Source organism: Gallinula chloropus (genome assembly GCF_964237585.1).
Source record: "Gallinula chloropus genome assembly, chromosome: 22".
NCBI lineage: Eukaryota > Metazoa > Chordata > Aves > Gruiformes > Rallidae > Gallinula > Gallinula chloropus.
Window position 1 is genome coordinate 5,844,747 of NC_140107.1, and position 16,106 is coordinate 5,860,852.

Below are 16,106 nucleotides of genomic sequence, written 5' to 3' on the forward strand. Positions count from 1 at the left end.
GGTTTCACTTGTTTCCACTGAGAAGTGACACGTGGAATGGTTTCATTAGGAGTGACCACGTAGACAGCCTTTGTGTTGCTCATCTGAGGTTACTGCCAACGCTTCCAACAAAGGGTTTGATGTGCAGTTAACACCAACCTCCATGTACTCAAGGGAATACTCTCCAAAGGCCCAGAATTACCCACAATTGGATTCTAAATGAACAGGGCTTATATTTATTGGAGACACTTTATATGTTTAATAACAATATTTTCAAAGTAATAACATTGCAGAGATGCTGGCATGTAAAAATGTTTATTAGCTTATTGCTTTGAAGGTCATCTAACACGCTGCCAGCTCCCAGATAGGTTCAACTATTCAAGGAGCTGGGTGCTGAGATGGCACTGAAAGTGGGTGCAGTAATTAATGAAGCTCTTAAATTTCAACTCTTCAAGAGAAAAAGAAAAGAATACAATGACACTGCCTTCAGTTACCGGTAAGTGACAATTCAACTTGTTTTATGAAGACAAATCTTTGTCGCTAATTGCAAACTTCTCGCTCTGACAGCTCTTCTGAGCCCTGCCTGGAGGGCAACAAAAGATCTACTTATTTGGTGCAATGATGCTTTCAAGTTGAGCCTGAAAAACAAATGAGACAGTAAGTCAAATTACATTTAACCTAAAAAAACTCAACCAGCGTTGCTGTAAAGTGATAAATGGTCCGTTCCATATTCAAAGCAAGGATGCTGCAATACTTCAAGAGCAGCAGGCCAGGGTGGTTGTGTGTTGGGGGTTTTATTTCCCTAGCTATTCCATTCCTTACTACATGTTTTATAAATTAGCTTTTCATTCTTGGCATACACACTTGTTGCGTTCTGAGAAGAAAAGAGCTGGCCTTGGTTCCATACAATGAAAGACTCGTTTTATAATGTAAAGCATTGAAGAGGAAATTAAATAAAAGCTGTTGAAACAGTGGTCTGAATTCTCTGCTTTCAGGCTGGACTGTGTTAGCTAAATTAAATAGTTGGCTCTCTAGCATTTGGAACACAAACTCTGACTCTGGGACAAAAGTAGCTGGGAACAGGGAGTTTTTCAGTTACCGAGACAACTTGACACCCAATTAGTAGAGTGATTGGAGAGTGACCCTTGCTCAGGGGGCATGTGGTGCAGGAAGCTTCCAGGACTCTTAGGTTGTCCTCTTCCTAGAGCTGCCATCAAAATAAACTACAGCAGCAGTATGTACACAGCTGTTAAATGCTTGTACTTCAAGGGAGAAACATGGTTTTAGTGGCAACACATACTCAATCTTAACAGTTATTCCAGTTTGTGCCCTAAAATGTTTCAAGATGGCCTGAAGATGTTAAGGGTTCAGAAGGGAGAGATTGTAGGAACAACAGTGAAGAGAAGGAAAGCAGCTTGGTGTGAAGGAAAGGGGTTTGGCTGGGATGTTGTTTATGGCTTTGTTACTCAAAAAGATGCTGGTGTTTTTCCTTTCCAAAGCAAAGTCAGAGGAGCAGAAGCTCCATTTTCAACAAAGCAGCATGCAAAAAAAAAAATCACTCCTTAAATTGTGCAGCCCCTCTGCATACAGTTGGTTTTATTAGTTAATATTTGATGTTAAATGGTGTCTTGTTATCAGGGAGTCACCTTTAATGACCAACAGCAAAGAAACAGACCCACCAGTGTTTGCTTTCTCTAGATTTTCTGTTTTGTAGCCAAGAAGGGGTGCTGAATATTACAGCAGCCTGTCTGCTCTGCTCCAGATTATTCAGTTCTTCATTTGTTGAACTAATTCCCGTCTCTTCCTGGCAAATGTGTGTATGACCAGAGGTCAAACTGACGTGCTGTTTGCATCATCGGGCTGCCAGCACTGACCGAGCGCTGGCTGAGCATGGAAGTGGAGAATGCAAAAGCACCACTTTCCATTTCCTTGAGAATATAAGGAAAGTGGAACACCAATACAAGTGCTACACTTACAAAAATACCTTTCTCCATACAGTTTTGGATCATTCTAATGACAAAATGAGACATTTGTTCCCTAGTATAAAAAAAAAGACGGATCTCCTGGAAAGAGTCCAGGGGAGGGACACAGAGATTAAAGGGCTGGAGCATCTCCCCTGTGAGGAAAGGCTGAGTGATCTGGAGCTGTTCAGCCTGGAGAAAAGAAGACTTAAGAGAGGGCCTAATCAATGATTATCAATATCTCAAGTGTGGGACACAGGGGGAAATGGGCAGCCTCTTCTCAGTGTCTGTGGGGACAGGACAAGGGGCGATGGCTGCAAGTTGGAGCATAGGAAGTTCCACACCAACATGGGGAAGAACTTTTCCCCAGGGAGGGTGAGGGAGCCCTGGGACAGGCTGCCCAGGGGGTGTGGAGTCTCCTTCTCTGGAGATATTCCAGCCCTGTCTGGACACCGACCTGTGTGCCCTGTCCTAGGGAGCCTGCTTTGGCAGGGGGTTGGACTGGATGAGCTCTGGAGATCCCTTCCAACCCCTGTGATTCTGTGATTTTACCATTCCTGTTTGGAATTGCACGGTTGGGTGTTTGTTTATTTGTTTGGGGCGGTGTGGGGTTGTATTCTTACTAACCTTCAGCTGTTGATTTGTTTGCTTCAGGAACTGAACCTCTTCAGTGTGTTTCTTCTCCTCTAGCTGTCTCTTCTCATTCTCACGTTTTTCAACAGCTTCACATTTCGCTCTCTCTTCACTCACTCGTCTCTCCAGCTCGCGCTTTTCCTCTTCTAGCTCTGCAATCTTGGCAGAGAGGACAGATCTCTCAAGTTCTGCTTGTTAATAATCAATTTTCAGTTAAGATGAGACAGAGCTGTACACTGTACAGCCTTTAAGAGTGTTCCAGATACAACAGCGGATAATTTATGAAGTGCAATTAAGCTCTGGGAAAACAATAGGACAAGTCTAGTGATGATCTTTACTGCCATCCAGTGGCAATAGGAGTGACTGATTTCATGTAAAGGTTGACTACAGTGGGGTTAACCAGCCCAACTTACCCTTCTTTCCATGTCGGCTTTGCCTTGCTCAGCCAGGAGCGCCTTCCGCATGCCAAACGCGACGCTGCTCTCATACAGCGTCTGATAAGCTGCAATTGTCATCTGGATTTCATCCCTGACACGAAGCAGCAGCAGCCCTCGCTCGGCACAGTTAATGGTGGTTTCACGGATCAGCTCATCTTCAAAGGAAGCGTACAGTGAACTGGTTAGAGGAGCGACCCTGTGCTTACCTGGCAAGGCTGGACACACGCAGGGGTCAGAGCTGCTTGTCCTTTCCCCATTCTCTGCACCACAGAGCCACCAGGGATTTACTAGAGAGTGTAACTTGTTTGTTACATTACAGCTCTAGCATGGAGTGTTAGCAAATCAAAGTGGGGGGTGGTATAGGAGCTGTGGTAATGACATGAAGCTGTAACAGCAACTGCCTGAACAAGTGTGATGGTTTTTTGCAGTTACTGAGGAAACCCCCTGGAAGAGCCAAAAGCCTCTGGAAGAACTGTGCTCAAACCAACACTCTGTCATCAGGGTGCATAAGCGTTATACAGTGGTTTAAGTTAATTTAAAGGTTGGGTTTAAGAACACCTAAGGGAAGTTGAAGCTCTGTTGCCTCTCTTACTGCTCTGTATGTGTAGGCTGACCTTGCCATTGTGCCTTTGATCATCAGCTCTGTATGAAAACTGCCAGCCTTGGGGGTGAGCACTCTGTGAGCACCAGAGAGCTGCAGGGCTGGGGGCAGGCAAAGAAAGTATGGTGTGGGGGCTGGACAACCCTGCCAGCCTTGCCCCTGGGTCCTTGGGCTTTGTTGGGCTGGGCTCAGGGGGGATCAGCAGGGCTGGGATCTGTTGTGCCGGGCTCAGCAGGGCTCTGGGGGCGCTGGGCTCAGCGGTGCCGCCGCGGGCACTGACCGAAGCACTGCGTGTAGAGCTCCCTGCGTACGGGGCAGATGCCGGTCTCCCGCGCCTGCCGCTGCTGCAGCCGCAGGTCCAGCTGCTCCTGGAGGTGCACGACGTCCAGGCGGGTGCTGGGCGCGCTGGACACCTGCTGCACCCAGCGCTGGTTCTCCTCTTCCCACTCCCTGCCACAAAACGCACCGGGCGTCAGGGCCGGGTCCACCCGGGTGCCGCCGGCCCCGGCCCCGGTCCCGCTCACCGTGGCGGCAGGATGGCGTTGAGAAGCTCCTGCGGCGGCTTCCCGGCCTCCGCTGCGGTCGCCGTCCGGGAAGGCGGCGGCGGGACGGGCCCCGTCGGGGCAGGTGGCGGCGGGGTCCCCTTCAGCGGGAGGGCCTGCGGGGAGAGCGGAGTGCGGTAGGAGCGGGCGGCGAGAGTCCCGACCCTCGGTCGTCCCCCGGTCGTCCGGCCTCGCTCACCCCGGGGGAGCGCTTCTCCGTGCGGCGGCTGACGAGCATCGGCGGGTCGTAGCGCAGCAGCGAGTCCGGCGGCGGGATCATGGCGGCAGCGGCGGCCTGTGTCGCCATGGCAACGGCGCCGGTGGTGTCGCGGAGTGAGTATGCGCAGAAGCGCCCGGGGGGAAGGAAGGGGAAGGCGGAGCGGGGCCTGTCCCCTCCCCACCGCGGCGGCGGGAGTGCTTCCGGGTGGCGGTGCGCGCTTCCCCTTGCGGCGGCGCCATGGAGGCGGCGGCCGAGCGGCGGCGGGAGCGGCGGCGGCAGCAGCAGCAGCGGGGTGGGGAGGTGACGGTGAAGGCCGAGAAGCGCAGTCCCCGCCGCTCCGCCTCCCGCTCGGCGCGGGGCAGCCAGTCGCCGCCGGCCGAGGAGCGGCGGGGCAGCCGCGGCAGGAGCAGCAGGTAGGGCCGCCGGGCGGCTGCGGGCCCACTCCCCCCCCCCCCCCCCCGGCGCCCGGCCCGGCCCGGCCGCGGCTCCCTCTTCGCTCCTCCCTCACTCCTCCTCTCGTTGTTTTCAAGATCGCCCAAGAGGAAGAGCAAGTCCGGGTGGCGGAGCCGGTCCCCGCGCGGCAGGAGGAGCCGCAGCCCGCACCACGCCGCCGTGAAGGTGAAGCAGGTAAATCGCGTTGCCGGTAGCAGCGCGGCCCGGTCCTGCCCGCGGAGGCGTTAGGGGGGGGACTTGGAGCGCTCCTGGCTCGGCAGCGAGACGCCGTCCCTGCGAGATCCGGCCGGGTGAGGTGCGAGGAACGAGAAACGACTTCCCAGCTGGAGCTCTTGGTGTCGAGGAGGGAAGCGGGAGGAAGAGGAGGCTCTCTGTGCGCTCATGGCCCGTGCAGCCCACCCTGGGCTTTGCCGTGAGCGACCGGGTGTTGGCACACGTGAAACCCAGTCTGGGCCATGAGCTTTCCGCAGGTGACGTGTCACACTGTTTCTTCGCCTTGCTTTGTTTGGGGTGGTGAACTCAAGGGGTCTGCAGGGCTCGGCAGGGAAAGCTCTTTCTTTCTCTCTTGATGTTAGAGCTGCGCACAACAACATCTGAGCACGTGTTTTCCTTGGGTGGGATTGTGATGCACTTAAGGGCTGAGGTAGATTGGCTGCTCTTTTGCCACTCTGAGCGAGTCTCCGTTACAGGAGCGAGATGATCATTGCCGCAGAGGAAACGAGGAGCGAAAGCAGAGATACCCAGCGGAGCAAGAACACAGGAGAGACAGAAGCGGCGACAGAGACAGACACCGAGACCACTCGGACAGAAGGAAGAACCCAAACGAAAGGCCTGGCGTTCGAGGCCACGAGCGGGAGAGGGATGTTCAGAACATCCGCGAGCAGCAAGCGGAGAGGGAGTTTTACAACGAGAGGAGACGAGAGCATCGGCAGAACACCGAAGGCGGTGGCATCGACCAGAAACCAGACCTTGGGCAATCGGATAATAAACCTAAAGAAAAAGCTGCAGTAAACAAAGAGAAGCCGAGCTTTGAACTGTCTGGAGCGCTCCTGGAGGATACCAACACCTTCCGAGGCGTCGTGATTAAGTACAGCGAGCCCCCCGAAGCTCGGATTCCAAAGAAGAGATGGCGCCTCTATCCTTTCAAGAATGATGAGTTTCTCCCTGTCATGTACATCCACAGGCAGAGTGCTTACCTCTTGGGCAGGCACCGCAGGATCGCAGACATTCCCATTGACCATCCCTCCTGCTCGAAGCAGCACGCTGTGTTCCAGTACCGGTAAGTAAGATGCTGCCTGCTGGCAAAACAGGATTATTTGGGAACTTTGGAAGGGAAAAAAAAAACCCAAACAAACAAACAAAACACCATTGGACTTGCACAGCCGAGAGGCACGAGTTTGCTGTAAGTATGTTAGAGAGGGAGAGGGGGTTTTATGTTTGACTGCTGCGTGTCATCCTGGCAGAACCCAAAAAATATCTGTGATTCCCCTCGTTTCACCACAAGCAGCCTTTTAGTAAGACAAATAACACAGCGGGGTTACACACAGAACTGTCTGTGTATCCAAATTGGAATGAAGCCGCAGGTGTCGTTGGCAGTGCAAGTCTTTCAAGGGGAGGTTTTATTCACTGGGTGTTTCACAAGAAAGTCTGCTGATCTCCTCTGAAGCAGCTGGGTTGCGTGCTGCTGGAGACAGCGATGGTCTCTTAGGGAGCAGCCATCTGTTCTGTGGTGGGAATTCCTCTGCTACATCATCAGAAGTTTTAGGTGATGCAGCCTGGCAGAATCCACTTCGGTCTCACACGGTTCCTTGTTGCTTTCAGCAGGTTAAGTCAGATCTCTGCAGTGAGCTCCTGTGTTGGGAACCCCCCCTGCTTTTGGAGTCCGTGTTCTGTCTCTCCCTGTTGTGATTGTAACGCTGTTCTTCTGTTTTGCCAGGCTTGTGGAGTACACCCGTGCCGATGGTACCACCGGCCGCAGAGTAAGACCCTACATCATCGACCTGGGCTCTGGGAACGGCACCTTCCTGAACAACCAGCGCATCGAACCCCAGCGTTACTATGAACTAAAGGAAAAGGATGTGCTGAAGTTTGGGTTCAGTAGCAGGGAATATGTTCTTCTCCATGAGTCTTCAGATAAATCTGAGGCCAACGCAAAGGACGATGATGAGGAGGACGAGAAGGAGGACGAGTCTGACAGTTAACAGATGAGGAGGAAATTTGGGGTGGGGGCTTAGAGGAGAGAAATCTTTGCAGTTGAACGGGCATTGGGATGTAAAGATAGGAGCATCGCAGCACTGATGCCTCTTATTGCCTTAAAGTCCTCTTTCCGTTGCTGGTCTTTTCTCATAGTTCATTTTGGGGGACTTCACTGATTATTCATCTTTGATAGTTCTGCATATCAGGAAATAGAACTGCTTTCTTTTTTTTTTTTCCTTTTTTGCTTTTTCCTCTTTTTTTACTCCTCTCAACGAGCAAAAGAGCACCTGGATGTGAAAGCTCTGGTGCTGGAAATACTCAGCAAATATTGAAGGGCTGTCCTCTTGTAGGAAACCACGTAAAACACAGCTGGTGTGTTTGAAATGATTTCTATTATTTCTATTTCTTTCATAACCCTTCAAAAACGCTACTTAACTGAAATATTAGGTAGAAAGTAACCTGGTGCGTTTTGTAACACGTCTGGTTTGGTAGAGTTTGCCAAATTCCTTTGCCTGTTAGGAGGTCTAGACAGGAGAATTTACCAGGCTTGCTACTAGAAAGGTGGAGATGTTGCAAAGCCTCTTCATGTTCCTGTGGTTTGGGTGCTTTGCCTTGCAGTAACTTTCAAGGACAGACGTTTTGCTGGAATACAATACTGGAGAATCACAAGATGATGTGAAATAGAAATGCTTCCTGGGATATTCGGTGATGATACTGTGATTTTGGGGGGCTGGGGTCCAGGTCAGTGTCTGCCTGGTGCACTTGTGTCCCAACACCTGATGCTGAAACTGTCACCCGATGCCGAGTGTCCAGGTTGGAAGCTGGGGGGGCCTTGATTTCTGATACCCCACAAGTAACTCCTCCTTGGTTTTGTTTATATGATGCATAAATACCACCTGTGCAGTGACATGTTTCAAACAGAACTTGCACTATTTCAGTTTTCTCTTTGCAAAAAGTACAAGTCACTCGTTTGAAATGGGCTTCTCCCCTGTGAAAGAGAACGATGCTTTAGGAAGAGAAGAACCTGTTCCTCTCACTGAAAGTACTTGTGTATTTTTGGATGTCTTCTCCTCATTGCTTTATGGTATAAGAAATGTATATTTTCCACACTGTTTACTGATTTGCCTGGATGTTTGTTCTGTGGTCACAAGCTTATTCATACCCGCTGTGTATATACTTTGTGTATACGAACCTTGCATATTGTATACACAGGCTAGAACATTTATGGTGTAAATATGGGGCGTTGATGTAGGTTTTCAAGCAGTAGATAGAATGACTTTTGACTGGGAGGATCTCCTTTATATATACTCTAGGGGTTTTTAAATAAAGAATTTGTAAATTTAGCCCTAATTACTTCTGGTTGTAGTATTTTTTTTAGTGTCCTTCTGGTTTTTCCTTTCTAGGAGTATAAACAGATGAACTTTCAGTGCTGGGGCACACTGAATAAGTGTAGAAAGAAGCTAAAAAAGCATCATTTGTACACCGGAGAGGCTGTGACAGGGGCAGGGATTGTACGGCTCTCACCAGGTGCCTTGCCCTGTCTCCGGGCTGCTTGTTCGCACTAGGAAACATGAAATCACGTTGTGGTTGAAGCCAGAGACGCGATTTAATAACGGTGGAAGGGGACAGGCCGGGCTGGATCCCCCTCCCGGAGCGGAGGGACAGGGCTGGGGTCCGAGCGTGGCAGGACACGCCGCCACCCCGCTCCGGCGCGGCCCCGGCCCGGCTCCGGGTCGGTCCCAACCCGCCACGGGCCTTCTCGGGGCCGCGCTCCGCCCAGCGAGCCGGGCCGGCTCCTCTCCGGGCTGCGCGGTGGTACCAGGGAGGCGGCGGCGTGAGCGGGCCGCGGCCGCTGGAAACCGAGGCCGGCCCGGTGCGACCGCGGTGCGACCAAGCGATGATGCTAGGGCGAGACGGGGTACCACACACCCTCCGCGGGCGCCGGGCGGAGCGGCGGGGCCGGGCCCGGCTCGGCGCTGCCCCCGGCGGCCCCTCCCGGCAGCGCAGCCGCCGCCGTCGCGCCCCGCCCCGCCCGGCGCTCGCAGGCCGCCGCTGCCGCCGCCATGGCCGCGCTGCACGCCAAGGCCGGCGGCCCCCCGCAGATCCCCGACACCCGCCGGGAGCTGGCCGAGCTGGTGAAGCGCAAACAGGAGCTGGCGGTGAGCGGCGGGCGGTGAGCGGCGGGGACGGGAGGCGGTGTGGCCGGAGCCGGGCGGCGGCGGGGCCTAGGCCGCGGGCGGGCGGGCGGAGGGGCCTGGGCCGCGGGGCGGGCGGTGGGGCCGGGCCCGCTCCATGCGCCGCGCTGTGCCCGGCAGGAGACGCTGGCTAACCTGGAGCGGCAGATCTACGCGTTCGAGGGCAGCTACCTGGAGGACACGCAGATGTACGGGAACATCATCCGCGGCTGGGACCGCTACCTCACCAACCAGAAGTGAGTCCCGCCGGCGCGGCCCGGCTCGCCCTGCCCTGACCTCCCGGCCCGCCCGGCCCCCTGCAATGTTGTTTCTCCGTGTTACAGGAACTCCAACAGCAAAAACGACCGGAGGAACCGCAAGTTCAAGGAGGCCGAGCGGCTCTTCAGCAAGTCCTCGGTCACCTCGGCAGCGGTGAGTGCTGAGCAGGGTCCCGGCGAGGCTGAGCGGGTATCCCCATCCCAGTGCCCACCCCCGGCCCGGTCCTTGGGTGCTCCTCGGTGCAGCTGGTTGCTAGAGCTGCAGCAGGACCAGTTCTCCCTTTAAGCTCCTACACTTGCCCTGTCTGCCCTGACTTAAGCATCCTCACTGCCCGTTGTGGCTGCTTTCAGAAGCCCTTTTTCCCAGCGCCCAGGAGAGGGAACCAACAGTTGAGAGCCACCTGTGCCACACACCAGTTGCTACCATCTGTAGCTTTTCCTTTTTGCCCCTAATCCCCTTCTGCCCTGCTGGTGCTAGGTCATCCTCTTTCAAGCAAAGACCAGTTATGTCTCATTATCTTTGTGGCTCTGAGCACGTGAAACATGGTGAGTTACTGCTTCCATTAACATCCCTTTCGGTTTTCTAGGCGGTCAGTGCATTAGCTGGAGTTCAGGACCAGCTCATTGAGAAGCGTAAGTCCCATCTCCCTTTCTCTCAGAACTGGGAAAGAACTGCACTTTCCCCCACAGTTCAGCTCTGCCTCCAGTTGTTTGGATCCGTGCTGTGCTCACCGCTCCCCGGCCAGGGGCCTGCGGCTGCCTCTCTTAGCCCAGCTCCCACCTGCTCCCAGCACAACCTCTGGCTGCCCAAGTCGGCGAAGCAGCACTGTGAGAAACAGAAGTGAAGTTGAGCTTCCTTTCTTGATAAATACGCCTAGCAAAGGTGTATTGTGCATAAAATGTAGATGGATTCAGCGCTCTTTGGAGAAAGAGGCCAGGAGAGCTGAAGCAGCCTGTTTCTGTGTGCGTGTCAGTCAGCTCCAGGGACGTGGGGAGGAGCTGTGTCCGATCAGGGATTTTAAAGATGGTTTTGTAATCAGTACTGAATCGTGTGCTGCAGTTGCTGAGGAGGTAGCTCACTGTCTTTCAGAACTACTTTTTGGGTTCACTTAACTCCTGGTGCCCGAAGGCGCAGCGTGTCCCCACTTCCCCATGTGCTGGGGGTGCTCCTCTGGGCAGCGCTTTGCCAGGGCAGCCTGGGGTGTGAGCTGCAGGGAGGTAACCTACAGCAGGAGGTAACCCCTGTGCCCACCTGTCTTTGCACACTCTAGGAGAGCCAGGCAGCGGCACAGAGAGCGACACATCTCCAGACTTTCACAATCAGGAGAACGAGCCCAGCCAGGAGGATGCTGAAGAACTGGATGGGTCTGTGCAGGGGGTCAAACCCCAGAAAGCTGCTTCCTCTACTTCTTCTGGGAGCCACCACAGCAGCCACAAAAAAAGGAAGAACAAAAATCGACACAGGTTAGTGGTACCAGCAGCCTTCTTGTCGTGACTTCCGAACGGTTAGCTCTTGTTGGCATTACTTTGTTATGTGAAAGGAACCAGTGACTTGCTCAAATAATGAGCAGCTTGGGTTATTTGTTTCTGTAGTTTTTCTGGAGTTTAATTGTGTGCATCCTGAGGAGTTCACCTGGACGCTGTTGCTGGTGTAGTAGCAAGAAGGGGAGGAATGAATCAAGTGGGAGGAATGAATCAAGCAGCACAGGGTACGAACTCCAGCTCTGGTATAGCTGTGCTCCTGACCAGGCTTTCCCAGTTCTTCTGCCTGCCTGGGAGAATAAAGTTGTTTTCCTTCCCACAGAGGAAGATTGTGGTCCTGGCCTCCTGTGCTTTCTTCTTGGTTTCTGCAGAACCAAGTAACATAGGAACATCAGGTCTTTCTTTGGAGAAGGAGGGTGGAAAAGCAAATTGCAAAGTTTTGAGGGGTGGATGCTCCAGGTATCTTCACAGAGGTTTCCCCTCCAAGCCCTTTCAGCTGGCTTGTCCCAAACCAAAGTACTTTGTCACTTAACCTCCAGTTTGTTATTAAACTGACCTGAAGTTCAGGTGAGGCAAACATTTCCTGAGCTCTTGATGGGTGAAGTTAGATGACCAGTTCTGCCCCTTAAGGCTTGCTGCTCCTGAGGTGTGACACAGCTTTGGGGCTGAAATAAACCCCCCACTGCTGGACTGTGTCCTGGTGCCTCTGAGCAGAGCTGGGATGTGTGCAGAGTGTGACAGTGCACCCTGGAGCCAGGCACTAAGGGATAAAACTGGAAATCCATGCTCCTGGAAAGAAGGAGACATTTACTGCAGAACTGCATTCTCTGGGAGTGATTAACTGGTACCTAAAGATTATTAGAAGTAAAGGAGCTTTTTAGTATTGGGTGCTCTTGCTGACTTTGAGCTTGGCTTTGTGTGTGGATGGGCTTTCCTCCTGAAGGCACCTCCCCAAAACATTATGTGAGAGAAATGTTTTAAAGAAAAGTGGCCAAAATTTACACAGCTTGCTGGGGGGGAAGGTTGGTTTGGGAGACATGGAGGTAGGTATAGAGCTTGAAAAATGTTTAACTGCTTTTTCTCCTTCATTAGGTGTTGAGTTGTTAGTGTGTTTTCAATTCTTAGATCAGAATTGTCTTCAATGGGGCAAACATCCTGAAGTGCTGGATGTCCCTTTGGTTCCTCATGAGCCTGGGAAGCCCAGGCAGTTGAAAACTGGGGAGGTTTTTTTGCCTGTAGGCAATGGGAAAGAAGTTTAGGAACAACAGGAGAAATTACATCTGTAAACAAGTTTGGAGAAACAATCTGTATAGCTGAAGCAAGCTGCTGTTTCAAACAGATGAGGAAATACTCTCCTAAGAATCCACAGACAGCAAACCCATCCACTGAGGCACAGTGGGGTGTGATACAAGTGCCATCCATAATATGATATCAGTTCTTTTGCTTAACCTGCCCTGTAGCAACAGGAGGTGGGAAGAAACCGCCCTGCTGACAGGTTGTGTTGCTTTGGGGTTTCCTCTCCTTCCCATCCACTGAAGCAGCTGATGCTGGCTACTGTTGGGGACAGAATGTTGGACATGTGGAGCCCCAGTCTGACCTGGTATGGCAATTCTTATCATCCTAAGAGATTAGTCAGACCTTCCAGAAAGGCTTTTGCAGTTAGTGGTTGACTAGTTTGTGATGCTTGGTGTGGCCAGACAGAGGATTAAACGAAGGTGACAAGTTTTATAATAGGAACTCTGTTAAAATTGTGAATGCTGTTGCTGTCTACCCCCTGAAACGGAACAATTTGCATGTATATCTAGGTTTACAAAGAAAAAAAAAGGCAAAACAGCAGCAGTCCCAGCCTACCCCAAGTACTGAGGTGCTTTAAAATGCCTGGCAGCCCTGTAGGAGAAGACCTGTGTGCCTGTTTCCTGAGTGTCCTGGAATTGTGGGGCGGGAGGGAAGCAAGAAAAAGAAATCTTGGCATTTCTTTCTGTTCAGAAGCTCTTCCAGTCACCAGCACACGTTTGAGTCCTGCTTACTGGTTCCTGAGAGCTGGGAGGTGTTTGGAACAGGCACCCTGAAGGTGCACTGACTCATTCTGCTAGATTTTCAGCTCTGTATGGCACTGGGAGGGATTAGGCAGTTTAACTTGGAGCAGTTAAAAGCAGAGCCTCAGAAGGAAGTTCTCTGAAGCCTCAGATGGAAGTGTCTTCATTGAAGTCACCCTCTGAGACCACCAGAAGGCCGAGAGGACAATTTTCTGTGTGCTCAGCAATTTTCATGGCTTAAAAAGCCCTTCAGGAGTAAAGGAAACTGCTTCCTCTTGGAAGCTGAGTGCTGGAGAGCTCCGATGAGACGTCCTGTGGGACAGGGAGAGCTGGGAGCTCTGGGGCAGAGCTGGTTCTGCAGAGCGCAGACGTGGGGCAGGGAGGGGTGTGGGTAGGTCACCAAACCACAATTAGCTTTGGCCAAATGACCCTGTTCTCTCTTGAGCACATGAAAGGGAGCGAGTGCAGGGGGGTGTGCAGGGGGGGTGCATGTGTGCGTGTGCTTACCGAGGGCGTGGGTGGCCACTCGCTCTCCACCTCAGCCTCTCCAACCTTTGCTTTGCTGTAATAATCCAGACCAAGCCCCCTGCTCTGACCCCCCCCACCTCCTTTGGTTTGCCAAGCAGATGGGTTTTTCTCTCTGCCTGGGAGCTGGTGTGCACACTCACTGTATCTCAGCACCTCAACTCCCCTCACTTAAAGCCGCTCTGCCTCCGTTCTAACACCTTGTTTGCCCAGAAATCCAGTTGGGGAGGGGGACTCTGGATTGCCAGATCTGGGGTGCTTTTTCTTTTTGTGCCTGATCCCAGTTAAGATTTCTTATGGTGTTTCAACACTGGCTTTTAGTATTTTTTAATTTAATTTTATTTTTTAGTAATCTCACTAGGGTGGCTAATCAACTAATTTATTTAATTCATTAGTATATTAATTTCTATTGCTTTCTTCCTTTCAAATGCTGCCCCTCAGCCCGTCTGGCATGTTTGATTATGACTTTGAGTAAGTTTGACTTGAATTAGTACTTGTGCTGTGTTGTTAGTGTGTAGACACCAATGTGCCTTTTGAGACCTTTCTAACCCATAGTTTATCTGTTTAATTGTAGGTATGTATATTAGGTTAGGCTGGGAAGTTTTTTTTAAAAACAGAAAAGCGTGATGGAGGTAACATTTTATTTAATAACTTCAGCAAAATTATATTAACTTCACTCTTCTTTACCTTTCTGTTTCATTTTTAAATAGATAAACTTCTTAACGTTAAAAAAAACCAAACCCTTAGTTTAAAAACTTGATTCCTCTGGCTTTGCTTCTTAAGGAGATTAGTGTAGACTTGGATATTTCCTTCTGGAAAAAAAATGTAATGAACTCAGTACCTTTGACTCAAATAATCCCTGTCATCTTAAAATCCTACCTCTGTTCCAAGGAAATAACCATTACCACTATGTCCAGATAATTCCCTGTGGCATAGTTACACAGCTAACAAATTAACATAGAGCATGCATATTTAACCTGATTTCTTTATGCTGCATAACTTCCCTGTGATTTTTATGACCAACCTTTATTAACTCCTTTTCCTGAGTGGACCCAATATGCATTTTGGCAAATAATAAAAGAATCCACTCTCCATCTCTTCGCTGCTCCTCTTGTCCAGTAATACTGGGACAGTGATTTGGCTCAGCCGAATTGAGAATGTGGATTGAATTAACCAAATAGTCTTTGTTGTAGCCTGTGCCATATGCAGTAGCTGGTTCTTTGAACTCTAGTCTTGGTTTAATGTATTGAAATGGACGTTTCTCTTATCTTTCCAACCACAGGATTGATCTCAAGTTAAACAAAAAGCCAAGAGCCGTAAGTATCAGTGCTCTGTCCTTGTTTTCATTGCTCATCTGTAGACTTGAGTGGCTGACTGACTCCTCATCTTAAAAAAGCCTCCCTCTGCTGTAATTTAAGACCTTGTTTTCATGGTTGAGGAATATTGTGGTACAAAATAAGCCTTGTCTTGTGGATTTCACAGTAAATAAGCCCAGGTGGGCTTGTTACAGAGCTAGGTCATGGAGAAGTTCCTTGCACTGTTTTGCATCCTGTTACCTTGTTAGCATCTGGAACATTAAAAGCATCTGGTTTGAGTTGATGTGTTCTTGAACTAAGGTTCTGAAGGGTCCTTTCTTCTCAATGTTTAGTCTCAAGAAAAAGGGGAAAAAATATATATCTCTTTTCTGTTTTGCCTGCAACTAGTGGTCTGTAGAAGTGAGAGAAGGTTGACTCCCAGCTCTGGAAGCAGAACTGAAGGGAGAAAGGTCTTAATGTGCCTGTCCTTTCCTTTCTCTGCAGGACTACTAGACTGATCAGTGCTGATGCTTCTGGGATTTAGGTCTGCGTGAATCCCCCCTGAGAAAACTGCCAGTCAACTGAATGAGCATGATGGCAGCTCTGGCCAAGCATCTGCAGACGGGAGCAGCTCGCTCTAAAGAACTTTGGTGGGGGGAGAAAACCTTGGACCACGTACTCTGCATCATGTTGAAATCACCTGAGCTGCAGGAAGACCTAATGTGTAGTAGTAGTCACATAGTAGTCCTGAATTCCTGACTATTCCGTGCTTCCACCTTAGTTGGGAACTTCCTAAATTGTCTGGTCTTGTTGCCACCCCTGTCATCTGCAAACCCATGGAGCCCTGTTTCTTCTTCCACTGGAGCCGGGGTGCGATTCAGTCTGTCCCATCTGTGTCGTGAGACTTAGATTACTTCTGTTGCTGATCCTTAGCTCTGTAGTTTTGGGTTTGTTTCAATTCTGTTGTGGTTTGTTTGGAAGCAGAGGTGTGTAGTTAACAAATGGGGTTTCTTTGTCTTTTATCTGTGTAGAGTGGAAGGTTCTTCACTTTGTGGAACAGCTCATTTGGAGTCTTACCCAAGCAGAGAAGTGGCTGGTTGACCCTTCTCTCTAATTTTAATTTTTAGACACCATCCCCTTCAATTTCCACAGTGCTTTTAGGTGCAGGGAAGGCTGGAGCTCAAAGCCATCTTGCTCTTTGCTATCTTTGAGGCTGGGTGGATTCTCTTTTTAATACAAACTCCTGTCATTTGTACATAAACAATAAAAGTCAACATGTTTGTCTCTCTTCTCA

General features: G+C 50.7%; 3 protein-coding genes across 6 annotated transcripts; 2 read left to right on the forward strand and 1 right to left on the reverse strand.

Annotated features, from left to right (window-relative positions):
- Nucleotides 1-531: 531 nt before the first annotated feature.
- On the reverse strand, nucleotides 532-4,433 carry DNALI1 (dynein axonemal light intermediate chain 1; the record flags this gene model as incomplete). Its single annotated transcript, XM_084274442.1, has 6 exons — nucleotides 532-617; nucleotides 2,568-2,732; nucleotides 2,987-3,165; nucleotides 3,892-4,061; nucleotides 4,136-4,269; nucleotides 4,353-4,433. The coding sequence occupies 6 exons, from the start codon at nucleotides 4,431-4,433 to the stop codon at nucleotides 582-584; spliced, it is 765 nt and encodes a 254-aa protein (XP_084130568.1). The 3' UTR covers nucleotides 532-581.
- A 177-nt stretch (nucleotides 4,434-4,610) lies between these two features.
- Nucleotides 4,611-8,365, forward strand: SNIP1 (Smad nuclear interacting protein 1; the record flags this gene model as incomplete). The annotated part of the gene is made up of 4 exons (XM_084274278.1): nucleotides 4,611-4,786; nucleotides 4,904-5,000; nucleotides 5,516-6,105; nucleotides 6,763-8,365. The coding sequence occupies 4 exons, from the start codon at nucleotides 4,611-4,613 to the stop codon at nucleotides 7,025-7,027; spliced, it is 1,128 nt and encodes a 375-aa protein (XP_084130404.1). The 3' UTR covers nucleotides 7,028-8,365.
- A 720-nt stretch (nucleotides 8,366-9,085) lies between these two features.
- Nucleotides 9,086-16,106, forward strand: MEAF6 (MYST/Esa1 associated factor 6; the record flags this gene model as incomplete). 4 transcript variants are annotated; one of them, XR_014617807.1, is made up of 8 exons in its annotated part: nucleotides 9,086-9,181; nucleotides 9,338-9,453; nucleotides 9,541-9,628; nucleotides 10,062-10,107; nucleotides 10,746-10,938; nucleotides 14,092-14,149; nucleotides 14,800-14,833; nucleotides 15,317-16,106. XR_014617807.1 is itself a non-coding variant. In XM_084274371.1 (7 exons), the coding sequence occupies 7 exons, from the start codon at nucleotides 9,086-9,088 to the stop codon at nucleotides 15,323-15,325; spliced, it is 582 nt and encodes a 193-aa protein (XP_084130497.1). In that variant the 3' UTR covers nucleotides 15,326-16,106. The 4 variants fall into 4 exon arrangements, 3 of the variants coding, with proteins under 3 accessions (XP_084130497.1, XP_084130496.1, XP_084130498.1); XM_084274371.1 differs by lacking the exon at nucleotides 14,092-14,149; XM_084274370.1 differs by lacking the exons at nucleotides 14,092-14,149; nucleotides 15,317-16,106 and having other exon boundaries at nucleotides 14,800-15,028.